This window comes from Molossus molossus, unplaced genomic scaffold (assembly GCF_014108415.1).
Source record: "Molossus molossus isolate mMolMol1 unplaced genomic scaffold, mMolMol1.p scaffold_m16_p_20, whole genome shotgun sequence".
Classification (NCBI taxonomy): Eukaryota; Metazoa; Chordata; class Mammalia; order Chiroptera; family Molossidae; genus Molossus; species Molossus molossus.
Window position 1 is genome coordinate 4,165,581 of NW_023425356.1, and position 13,261 is coordinate 4,178,841.

Consider the following 13,261-nt stretch of genomic DNA (forward strand, 5'->3'; position numbering starts at 1 on the left):
AACATTTTTTGAGAACATGCCCCATGTAAATCTTGGTCTTCTAGGGGAGAGTCAGGAATCATTTTTTATTTGTTGTTACTTCTCTTTAGATCCTTTAACTTTTCAGAGTGCTTTTGCATCTGTCCTCTCATTGAAAACAGTGTCCGTGGCTTGAAACTCAAGCATAAGGCCACTAGCAGAGGTGATGGGGACCTTGGCTGCCTTGACACGAGTAAAGGAAGGAGGGAGTAACTGAACAACTCGGGAAGTGGGAGGGGCTTTGGTTTCAGTGTCCCATCCTCCAGGTCCCGGTCAGAAAGAAAGCAAGTTCAAGGACAGAGACTCACTGTATGAGAGACAGGTCTGTGCTGCTACAGGGCGTAGGCTTGCTCATTCCCCGGGAGGATTCATGGCTAAATGTACTAGCTCAGAAGACTTCCACACCACCCCCGCAATGCATCTTGTCTACCCTAAGGCAAATGCCACCCAGTTCATTTAGATCACCCAAGGCTAACTGGTCCTTATTGACTATCTAGGTTATATTAAGTTTGGACTTGGTCTTCAAATAATAGAGTCCTGTTCTTGGTATCCAGTGTGAACAATTAACACTAGCAGCAAAGCAGAAATGAAGTGGATGGAAAGTAGAGATTACAGTAGCCGCTCTGTAATCCTGTTAGGAGAAAATGTGAAGGGTTACAAGGCACAAAGCTGGTAATTATGTCTAATAGAGGGAGCCAATGGGCACAAAGCTGGTAATTACGTCTAATAGAGAGAGCCAATGGCTATAAGCATCATTGAATACGTTTTGTCATTTCATTATATAATTACAAGTAATTTATTCACTACAAATATTTTCCCCTACAACTGATTTTTTTTTTTTAAGCTTTCAAAATTTAAATTCAAGGATAAGAACATCTGTAGTTAGCTTGCCATGTCCTGGCTACAACAGTATTTGAAAGTCACTTGGGAAACTCAAGTCACATATGTAGAGGGCAGTCTGAACTATGATTACAATTGTTTAGCTCTTATTAAGTGCTGGGCATGTACTATATGGCTCTCTACAGGCCTTGATTAAAAATGGCACACCCAGCCTCTGTCTTGCCAGAGCATTTGAGAAGCCCCAACCAACCGATTCGCCACACCTCACCAACCTCCAGGCCATGCGCTCGTTTTGTGTCCACTTGAAAATTACATTTGTAATTTGCACATGAAAGTACCTGATTCTCTGCAAACCAGTTTGGGTCCTCAGTTTTCATGGCCAGTGAAACCCTTCCTTGACAAATATTGTTCTGATTAAGAAGGTTTATTTTTATACTAACTCATTCCCTTCTGACATTACCTGCCTACACGGCAGTTTCAAATCATGGTGGCATCATCTGCTTGTGAGATCATTGCTAACGCTGATGTCACTGATGTTCTATTTGGTGATGACTCACCCATGCAAAAGCTCCTCACGTGTAACTGTGTGTCGTTCAGCTTTTCCGAACATCTGCTGTGTTCCCAGTGATCAGAGCAGACACATTTGTTTCAGTGTCATCGTGAGGTTAGTGTTCTGCATCTGGTTACCTTGAAGCTGCCGTGTTGTACTGCTGTTCCGCTCTTCAGTGTTTAGTGCGAGATGCAAGCTATCTGGCTCCGGGCAAACTTAGCGCTTGCTGGTTGCCAAATGCCCTTTAATTCTCTGGCGTGCTCGCCCGGGCACATGACTGCTGGGCTGGTGGGCTCCTTCTTCCCAATTATTATTGTACACGTGCCTTTGGGCACAGGCTGATTGTAGGGCAGTTCTCATCCTCCCTCTGTGCAGAGAAGTACTCTTTGTCTTTTCTATTATACTTTTATTTTAGTTGGTGAACGAAATGTGCCTGACATGTAGTAAGTCCTTAATAAAAATTTGTTAAATGTTTGATGAAATATATCAGATCGATTAAAAAAAAATTAGGCCCTGGCCAGTTTGGCTCAGCGGTTAGAGCGTCGGCCTGCGGTCCGGAGAGACCCGGGTTCGGTTCCCACTAGGGGCACGTACTTCGGTTGTAGTTTGTCCCCGGCCCTGGTTGGTCGTGCGGGTGGCAGCCACTCGATGTGTCCCTTCACGTCGATGTTTCTCTCTCTCTCTCCCTTCCTTCCTCTCTCTCCCTCCCACTCTATCTGTACAAAAAATGGAAAAATGTCCTCGGGTGAGGATAAAAAAAATAAAAAAAATAAATAAATAAATAAAAAAAATTAGACTACATGCTCTCAATTTTACTTAGAAAATATACTTTGACATTACCCTTAGCCAAACTAGCTATAAAGATAAATGATCTTTACCTCTGACCCATCAGTAATAACCTATCTGCCCATCACCTGTGACCACCACGTGTCAGTCAGGATCACCTGGTGAACTCATCCTCTGTGTGTACTGAACAGTGCCCACTGACCCCAGAGCTATTCATTTAACGGAACAGCTCTGTGATTTTTCAATCACAGTATTTTCCACTGCAGACTTTAGCCATTCAATAGTAACTAGCCCATGTCCATACAAACATATTGGATTTGATAGGTCATTTAGAAACATGTAAATTCTTTAACCACAAGGAGAAAAGACTGAATTATTGTTCTGTTTTTACTGGCTAACTACCAAAAATGCAAGATACAATTGAGTCATTCTGCAAACCACTAGGGAAAAAAATAATGAAAAAGCCCATAAAATTGGTCACACTGAGATTCATCCCCGTAAGGTTATGTGATAGTTGGGAGATGGATTTGGATGTTTCACAAGACTCCAGGAGACAGCAGTGGCTTCCACAAGACAAGAAAGGTTCACTTTGTCACACTTAACAACCCTGGCTGGGAGTCGGTCCAGGGGACACGGCGGCCGTGCCACACGAGGTGACGCAGTGTCTGCGTGTTCCGATTCCCGCTCCTGTCTCAGTGACACCCTCGGTTGGACGGTCACAGCCAGCTCACCACCACTCCCATTCCAGGTAGGAAGGGAAGATAAACGGAGCACAGACACCTCTATTTTAAGGATATGACCTGAAAATTGCAGAGGTCACTTCTGCTAATATCCTATTGGCCAGAATTCAGTCACATGACACTATTTAAATGCAAAGGGGCTGGGAAATGTGGCCGGCAGCCAGGGAGACCATGAAACCCAAGGGATTCTGTTACTGGAAAGAACAGGAGAGCTGGGTTGGGGGAGGTGGGAAGTGTTAGCAGGTTGTCAAAACAGACTAGCATAGTCTTTTATTTATTAAATAAACATCCTTCCCATCAATAGTCTAAGGATTCAGTTTTGGTTTTCTGTCTACAATAGGATTCTCAAGGACAGGGTGTCCCTGAAGCTATTAGCACCCCCGCTTGTCCTAAACTCACTGACATTAAGTTGACCATCATTAGAGCGTCATCCCAATACACCAAGGCTGCAGGTCCAGTTCCTGCTCGGGGCACATACGAGAATCAACCAATGAGTGCATAAATAAGTGGAATAACAAATTGATCCCCCCCTCTAAAATCAATAAATTAAATAGATCCAGTCCCCAAGTAGTCCAGGTAGGTCCTCTCTCCCTGGAGGCGTCTGAGGCGGCCCTGCCCCCCTCGGCAGGCTGGGAGGAGAAGGGCTGCAGTCAGTATCGAGGGCACCACTTCCATTGTGCCCTGTGCCAGAGGCTTACAGACATGACCTCCCGCCCTCCACCAGAACACCCTCTGAGTACTATTACTCCCAGATGAGAAAACTTGGAAGGGCTCAGTAACTAAGCCAAGTATGTCAGCTTTGATTTGGGCTCACTTTCTGTTTCCATGGAGAGAGCTGGAAAAAATAGAAGAAATCTTCACACAAAAAAATCATAAAATAGAGGTAGCCCACCAGCCGCCTCCGGGTCCCCACGATTCCAGGGGAGGGGAGGGAAGCAGCTCTCTGGCCCAGAGGAGGGTCGGTCACCACTGCTCACCATTCCGAGCTGAATCCAGCACCTCTGGAGGCAAACACGCTGAGAGCCTGTGAGTCCCAAAGACTCCAGACCCTTCTTTGTCCCTCTCGGGGTGGGCGGGGTGCCATCCTGGCAGTCTCACCTGGGGCAACGCCTGCTGGCCCAGGCGGCCCAGAGGAGTGCCACCGGCCCCATCTGGGTGGAGGGTTGGCTCTTATCAGAGAGCACAGCTCCCGAGACAAACCCATGGGTCCTTCCAAAGCCTGTGGTGGAACCGGGCATAAGCTTCATTTCACACAGCGTTGGTAATTACATCAAACTGCACTGATACTCGAATTGCATCAGCCAGACTCATATTTCCTGCCTAAAGCTTCCGTTACTTTGCACGACAGTCATGAGTCAAGCAAAGAAAGTCCCCAGTGAGGGGCGGGAGCTTAGGAAACCCCAGGCTCTCTGAAGGAGGCTGTTTGAACAACACCTGTCAACAGCCAGACTCCAGCAGACAAAGAGAAAAATGGACGAAGCCTGGACTTCAGTCCTGCTCAGACTGACTGGTCCACCAAGCAGAGAAATCCCCCGCCCGACGAAATCCCCCTAATGGAGGTCTGGACAGAAATCACTTTTATATGCCAGGAGTCCACACGTTTATATGTGGGTGGACCCCAGCTAGCATTTCAGTCTCCACTTCCTTCATTGTCATAGAAAGTAAGAAATTGTTTTCTACTGCTGAGCAAGGGGAATGTTGTGTCTGCGTTCATCAACTCATCTTGAAAAGTTCTGTCACCACGGTGGCTAGTTAGAAGGGAGTTAGGAGCTCAGACTCCAGAGGCAGAAACTTGCTTCCCAATCCCATCCTGCCGCAGGCCGGCGGCCTCCAGGCAGGTGCCCTTCCAGGGCCCAGCCTGCTCACCTGTCAGATGGAACCCTCAGCATTGCTCAGGGGCTTTGAGGAACCACCGGGCCAGCGCCGGGCAGTGTGACGCGCGATCCGTGTTAACTGCGGTTCTGATTGCTAACAGGTGGTGCTGTGAACCAGGACATAAGCTTCTGAACATCTTTTTCTCCCAAGTTCCAGTCTGTTTGGCACCTAATGGCAAACTGATCAGGTTGTTAGTCCTTGTTTAACTCCACCCCAAAATCGAAAGTGATCGATGGACCCTTCGCAGCAGAAACACTGCCTTCTGAAATAACCCCTCGTGGGCGCGTCCAGTATTTATGTTCTGTTCTTTTTCTAAGACTAAAAACATTGCATGTTGCAGGTGGATTGGGGACATTATCTCGTGATGATTAGGAAGGGTATTACTAGACCAGTGCACGAGATGGAAGCCGCCAGCTTGCACCTCGGGAACTCTTAGAAACAGCCCTCTCTTCTCCCAGCAAGTAGCCAAGGAGAAGAAAGATTCCAGTAATAGACAGCATTACAGATCCTTTCTTGTGTCCCCTGACGATCTAAATTGGTACCGCTGCCTGCCCACCATGTCCCAGAAATGGGAGAGGGGCTAACTCATCCCTCAGGCACCACCTAACAGCCGGGACGCACCAAGAGGGATATTTCTCTTTCTCTGCTGCCTGGTTCTCACCAAACTGAGTCAGCATCCCCAGAACTCAATTCCCATTCGGAAACGTAATATCTCCTAAAGATGGAGATGGTGGCAGTTACGGAAATTCAAACCCTTCAGCGGAGAGACACACAGGTGAAGGTTAGAGTTATCCTCCATAGGCCTCTATATCTAAAACTAAATGTTTTTACATACACACATATGTGAATTTGTATGTGTGTATACACAGGTATATGTGGAAGTATATAGATACATGTGTGTATGTACACATACAAATATATATGTACACACACACACATTAGCAAGATTTGGCAAACTGTCGGCCAGGATCAATCTAGCCTGGCCTATTTTTGTACAGCCACGAGCTAGAAATTGTTTTCATATTAGTGAAGGGTTGTAAAAGGGAAATAAAAAAGATGAATACCCAACAGAAACCGAGTGTGGCCTGCCAAGTCTAACATTTTCCGCATCCGGCCCCTCACAGAGAAGGGTGCAGCACCGTCTTCACGTATCAGCTTGTCCTCCCCGAAAATGTACACTGCTTGAGGGCAGGGACGTGTCTCTGTTCACTGTCATATCCCCAGCACATGGATAGCTCCTGGTACAAAGTCGATGCCAAACATTTGCGAGTGAGTGAATGAAGGAAGACAGCGAGGCTTAGCAGCCCTGGTGATAGTCTAGGGTCACATGGGGAGCTGGCAGATGACGCAGGATTCAGACCCGGGTTCATCTGGTTCCACAGTTGGCTCCTGAGGTCCAGGAGCTGCAATGACTTCAACCTCCTTGTTTTCTACCCAAAGGCTCTCCACTGACAAGGTCTCTGATGTGCAGAGAGAGGCACAGAGTGTTGCAGAAAACCTTTAATGTTTATGCCATGATGCCTTTTACACCTGATGTCAACCATATTCAATGTTAGCTTCCCTTGTTAGCTCCACCAACTTTGTGAATGAAGTGAGGCAGACACTGCATTCTCATTACACGCACTACAAAGCTGACGTCAGGAGGTTGCAGGGATCAGCTCTCATGAACAGTGAGCGGCAGAAAGAGAATAATCCAGATTTATTATTTTGGGCACAGAACTTTCCACTATACCGACCAACATGTGTTCCCACAACTCTATTGATGTGTTGCAATGGGTATGGAGGGATTTTAACAAAACAGCAGTCACCCCTCGGTAGCTTTTAAGAAACCAGAGGTACTACTTTTTACTTGGATTTCTACCATATGCCGGAAAACCTCCTCTGCTGTAAATGGGCACCTGCCAATGGCCAGAGACAGCAACACAATCAGAACTTGGAAACCACAGCAGTGAGTCGGAGGATGGTCAAGCAGGCCACACCTGGGGCTTTTGTTGATGTGATCATCATGTGTTTTTCAAGTGGCCAGATCCTTGACCATCTTAAAGAAAGAAGCCAAGAAAACTGACCGAGTCTTGCCGACGCTGACACCCACAGCTGTTGTCTCCAGCACCAGCTGCCGTGTCTAATCAGCGTCCTCAGAGGCAGCTGACTTAGATGGAGAGCATTTGGCTGAGAAATGGCGTACACGTCATGGCTGCTGGGGGCCCCCTTGCCAACTGTGCCAATGCCACTGGCTGTAGGTTTCTACAAGGATACACCCTGGCATGAACTTGAATCTGACGTGCAGCTGCGAAACGGTTGAGAGACCAGCTCAGAATGTTCACGATGCTCCAATATCAGATGTCTGTCTCTATGTCCCTGCAAGTTCCCTTACACGCTGTCGAGCCATGTGTAGTGCACATTTTCCCCCAGCATTGATTTTTTATAAACAGCAGCAGCCGAGGCCATTGTGCTAGAGTTTGTTCCTTCCTCACCTGGTCACCCCACTCACTACAGCACAGGGTTAGGAAACTGGGGAGTCAAAACCCAGTGTCATTCCCAGTGTCAGGATCTGCAGGGTCTTTCAGGGTTAAATAGCTATGATTATTAACTCAAGTTTAATTATAATGTTCTAAAGTGTTGACTGGCTGGCTAGAAAAAAAATTATTATGATGTTTTTTCCAAATAATTTAGATGGAGATTTGGGTGAGAAACATTGGTGAGCTACAGGTACATTGTTCCTTTGGTCCAACTTGAAACTTAAGTCTCTTTATAAAAGAAATTTGTCTGTTTCATCTGGAAGTAACTAACATTAGTAATTGCAATGAAGGAAATGGGGCAGAGTCAAATACTTTACCTACAAATTCCTTTTATCCAAAAACATTTTAAACTTGAATCCAAAACTATTAAATCGAAGTCAGGTGTTAGGTGCCTTCCACGGACTAAATGTGATGTTTGGTGGGATGCTATTTTCTCAGAAGGTATCTGGATACTTACATGCATAGTCCTAGGAAAGTTTTACAAGGGAAGATATAGTGGAGAACGATGCATTTGTACTGTCTTAAGCAATTAAAAGTGTATCTTCTTGTTGTCAGACTTGAAAAAGAGATCCGAGATCTCGAAAGGGCAGAACTGCAAATCTCAACTAACGAAGAGGCAATTTTAAAGAAACTAAAATCAATCGAGAGGACAACAGAAGACATAATAAGGGTGAGCACTGACTAACCCTAAAACTATGATTTCCTCTCCGAGTGAGTCCACAAAGAATATATCATTCTTCAAAGAATATCCACATTTAGAATTTATTTTGTCAACTGTATTAATCATAAAGAATTCTTTTTTCTTATAGTCTGTGAAGGTGGAAAAGGAAGAAACATCAGAAGGTATGTTTTTGAGCATTCTGGTCTGTGTCTCCTTAAGATATTTGTTGATAAGCCCACTGGAATTTTCCCTTGGTTATAAATATATTCTAGATGTATTTTGAATTAATATTAATTTTACAGAGTCAATTGAAGACATCTATGCTCATATCCCCGACCTTCCAAAATCCTATGTACCTTCCAGATTAAGGAAGGAAAGAAATGATGGAAAAGAAGATGATGAACAGAATAGAAAAGGTATATGAGTAATCTGTTTCTGAAGGCAGGTTCCCAAATTCAGATTTTATAGTGTCAGATAGCAGCAGCTTGCTACGACACCCTGTGCTCCCGGATTAAGCAGTGGTCCACTTTACTGACTCCCATGAAGTATGTAAGTCACCTGCACAGATAAGGACAACCAGCTGGGGTACCTGTCCCATGCACTTTACTCCCTAGCAAACTAGGTAAGGACAGAGAAGAGAAAGACCTGAAGGGAACAAGCAGCTCTTAAAAGCAAAGCTCCCCTGATCAAACACACTTTCTTGGGTCACTAAGATCCTCCATGAAAATAAAACTATTCCCCCTTGGGAAGCCTAGGTGTTGTTTACCCCCATGGGGGAAAGATTTTCATAAAACAATATGCCAAAGCCTCTGGGGAAATGAAGGCTTAGATGGGGGCAGAGAGGGCACTTTGCATTTTAAGCCAGAAAGGAAGCAATGTTCTGTCTGCCAGGCAGTAGCACTCACTTGCTCATTCGTTCAGCAATCATTTAGTGAGCTGCACTGTACACCAAACTCAGTCCTCACACTAAGAATACAGTGGTGAATAAAACAGCAAGACTCTCATGGACCTGACATGTTAAGGGAGAAAACAGATAAAAACGAGGTAAAGAAAGAAAATATATCGTTAGGGATTGAGGGTGCCAACAAGAAGGAAGCAGAGACGGCTGGGGAAGGGTGGATGAGGGCCCTGCAGTTCAGTGGGTAGCCCGAGCTGCTGCCATCAAGGAAGTGGGAAGGGCTTCCGCAGGAAGGTGGGGGACATCACCAGGGTGAGCCCGCCACGCTGTCATTTTGCCCACAATCCTATTAGCTCTCCAATGCCAGTTAAAATTCCAGCCGCAAGGACCTGGCCTGGGCCATGCAGCAGACCTCAGCTTCCCCCAAGCCAACTGGCTCTCTCCAGCCCTGGGGCAGGACAGCTGATAGCCTCTATTTTTAGCCCTTTCTCTACTTGAAAATGGGAGTGAAAATGAAAGGGAACAAGGGGCAAAAGGAGAGGTCTGTGATTCCAGCTCCGTCCCTGGTCAATACCAGTTCACACTGACGCCACCTCCCACTGTGGAGACCTTAGGGACCCTGGGGACTCTCCGTAGTGGCACCAGGCTGGGACTTAGCAAAGCTGGGGACTGTGCTGAGCCCTGACCTCTGGGGATGCACAGAGCGGCCTACTCGCCCTAACCCAGGAGACCTGGCCCCTCCCACCCAGGCGTGCAGAGGGGCAATCTGTCTGGCTGGATTTAGTCATTAGAAAGAACAGATCTGGGTCCCCTGACCATCCTTACTATTTGAAACCAGCCACTTCTCGTCTCCAGTCCTTCCCATTTTACACTGATTTCACACATCCTGACATAAAAACCACGTCACCGCAGTATTGGTCACTGTGTAGTTCATGGATAAAGTCAGGAATTACAACACTAGGCGTCCCCATGGGCCCCAGCACGGGGGGGGGGGGGGGGGGGGGAGACACACTGCTGCACGGAAGGAACGGGTGGACGCAGGCTCGTTCCAAGAGCTAACTGAAGCCAGGGCGGGATTTGTGTGTCTCGACAGCTCTGTACGCCATGGAGATCAAGGTGGAAAGAGACCCGAAGACTGGAGAAAGCACGGTGCTGTCCTCCATCCCGCTGCCCTCCGACGACTGCAGGGCGGGGGTGAAGGTGTACGACGACGGGCGCAGGTCGGTGCACGCGGTGGGCCCGGGCCGCGGGCCGGCGCTCAACGGCACGGCCGGCCTGGCGCCCGCCGAGGTGGAGGAGCTGCTCCGGCAGGCCTCGGAGCGGCGCTCCAGGTCCCCCACGCAGTTCCACGAGCCGGTCTTCGCCAACCCGTTCTGCAGGCCCGCCACGCCGCAGAGAGAGAAGGCACCTCCCGGCCCAAACTTTCACGAAAGGATCAAGATGAAAGCGAACGGACTGGCGAGTGGCAGGGACGACCTTGGACACCACGTGGACAACGGGCTTTCGGAGGAGCGGGGCACCAGCCCGACTGGCGTCAGCCCCGCTCGGCCGGTCCCGCAGCCCCGATCCAGCACTCAGCGCGCAGAGACACCCCGCGCCCCCCACCAGAGGCTGCCGGCTCCCTGGGAAGGGTCGGATGGCACGCGGGACCGGTGCACGCCCTCCCCGCAGGCCAGGCGCAGCCCCAGAGAAGTGCCCATGGGGAGCTCCGAATGCCAGGGCCCTGCCCCTCCTCACCAGGAGGAGGAGGAAGATGTGAGATACAACATCGTCCACTCCCTGCCTTCTGACATGGATGACGCGAAACCCGTGACCATGATTTTCATGGGGTACCAGCAGGCAGACGACGAAGAGGAAAAGAGGCTCCTGACGGGGTACGACGGAGTCATCCACGCTGAGCTGGTTGTCATTGATGAGGAAGAGGAGGGGGACGGGGGCGCTGAGAAGCCATCCCCCCATCCCACAGCGCCCTGTCCTCAGGTCTACCAGCCTGTCAGACCAACACCACTGCCTAGGAAGAGAACAGAGGTCAGCCCCCATGAAAACACACACCACCCTTCTCCCCACAAAAACTCCATATCCCTGCAAGAGCAAGAAGCAAGCTTGGGCAGCCCTGCCTGCCGCTCGCCTCTCGGTGCTCAGATGGCTGGAGATGGGACGGAGGATCCATCCCTAACAGGTAACAGAAAGGACGGGGCTTGCCGCTGCTGTTTACTCCTGTGACACCTGGGCTTTGTGTCCTTAGCAGACCCTCTTGCTTTCAGCTTCTCTGACCGTCCCATAGGCTAATACACACTGTGGCTTATTATTAGTGCTGATTTCACTGTCACTGTGATTCACAATTCAAAAGATAAGGAAAAATTACATTTTAAAATTGTTGCCTCACTTGGATATTGCGTTGATTGATTAATAACTTGAAATTCACCTTTTGTCAGGGTGTGGTCCTGTGTGTGAAATGCATTTAAATCACTAATAAGTGGGATCATCAACATCGTATCTTTTTCCTCCAGAATCTTATGCTGCCTACTTTTGTGGCTGCTTGTGATTTAACTTTCTACATAAGCTAACAAACTGCCTTACTTTTGCAAGAAAAAGCAACAAACAAATTATGTTTTCAGGGTGATATTTTATTACTTTGCTATATCTTATTTCTCTATACTTCCATAGTTTTATTAACTTTATTTCCTTAATTTTTCTATATTTTAAAACAGAATGTCAGTTTATCCAGCACACATAACTACATTTTATTTTGCATAGCCATCCCTAATTCAGAACACTTATTTTTTCTATTTTCTATATATTTGCATTTCTCGTCCTCTATAAAGTTTGATGGCTATCCACCTATCTTTCTTAGCATTGGGTGGAAAACCCTTTTCTTCTACAAAATAATAGCTCTTCTATTTTAGATTCCTTGTCAGCACTTGGATAGTGTATTCTGTTCATCATTCATAAAGACTAAAGAAGCCCTGAACAGTGGTTAGAGTGTCGGCCCACAGACCAAAGGGTTCGATTCTCAGTCAAGGGCACATACCTGGGTTGCAGGTTCAATGCCAGCCCTGGTAGGGTTGTGCTGGAGGCAACCAATTGATGTGTTTCTCTCTCACATCGATGTTTCTCTCTTTCTCCCTCCCTCCCACTCTATCTAAAAATCAATGGAAAAAATATCTCAGGTAAAGATTATCCAAAAAAATAAAAGACTAAATAGGACTCTGACAAAATCAATTATAAAAGCTGTACTCACCTTGCTAAAGACATCATCAACTTACCCAGACATATAGATACTAGATATATGAAAGGGGCAGTCATTATAAATGTCTCTAATAGATGAATTCTCATTCAAAAGCAGTCACTATTGAGTCCCAGCTAGTCCAGCAAGCAGACCTGAAAACTCTACAAAAGTGTGTGAGTCCCTGTACCATTCTGGAAGGTTTCTTCCTCTGCACCCAATAAACCCGGTCTTGGTTTGCCAACAATACCATGAAACAGACCTCTTCCTGCCTTTTATGTAGTGAAGAGACGCTTACCTGCTGTAATTGAATAATCTGAAGCATTTCTAAGCTCTTGGTGATGGGACACTTACATTATCTTCCTCAATCCAAGTTGAATGGTGTGTCCTCCACAACGGAAACCTGCTAAAACTAAACATCCCTTTCTGTTTTGAGAATGAGCTGTGTCTGCTGAAAAAAACTATGCATCTTAAATTCACTTTTAAAACAACATGGAAGACAGAATAAGGGGTCACTGCCTGGACGGGAGCTGTAACATGACCCGCTCTAAAGCCTCCCATTTTTTAATTTGGACGTTAATCGGCTCCTCCTGAACACCCTGATCCTTCTCCCCTACCATGTCAACACACTGACCTCACAGAACAAGACAGGAAGTGACTAATGTTTCCAGACAACACTAATCATGGCACTGAACTAAAATAATGAAAACAGGAAAACGACTTCCAGACAAAGTAACAATACCAAGTTCTGCGCTATCAGTCAAAGCATCTTATAAACAGAATGCTCCAAATTCCTTGCCTCCCATCATATGGTTTGATGTTGCTGTTTTCTAATCCAATACATGGATTACAGCGCTAATATGTTTTTATGGGATTTTTAAATAAGCATATCATATTGACATATGCCCTCAGGGGCACCCCTATCCATAGAATACACAGTCCCTGTGCACCTCGAGTCCACAAGTTCCAAGTAGTTTGAGCTTCTGCCCCAAAACCCCAAAAATTGTATTGTTGGTATTTGAAAATTCACCACTTCAGTCAACCCCTTTATTTATGGAATAGGTCCCCTGCTAAATATTACTATTTCCGGAAGCCACAATGGTTAGGAATTGTTTTTCTCTTAGTGTAGATGTTGTCATGAAAGCCTT

The 13,261-nt window shown here is 46.7% G+C and overlaps 1 protein-coding gene across 1 annotated transcript in view; it reads left to right on the forward strand.

Moving 5' to 3' along the window:
• The window catches only part of PALMD (palmdelphin), a 47,534-nt gene that overhangs the window by 32,471 nt on the left and 1,802 nt on the right, over window positions 1-13,261 (forward strand). Inside the window, exons 4-7 of the mRNA XM_036272288.1 lie at window positions 7,884-7,998; window positions 8,138-8,171; window positions 8,292-8,405; window positions 9,981-11,066. Of these exons, the coding sequence (XP_036128181.1) occupies window positions 7,884-7,998; window positions 8,138-8,171; window positions 8,292-8,405; window positions 9,981-11,066 (1,349 nt within the window). The remainder of the gene's footprint in view (window positions 1-7,883; window positions 7,999-8,137; window positions 8,172-8,291; window positions 8,406-9,980; window positions 11,067-13,261) is intronic.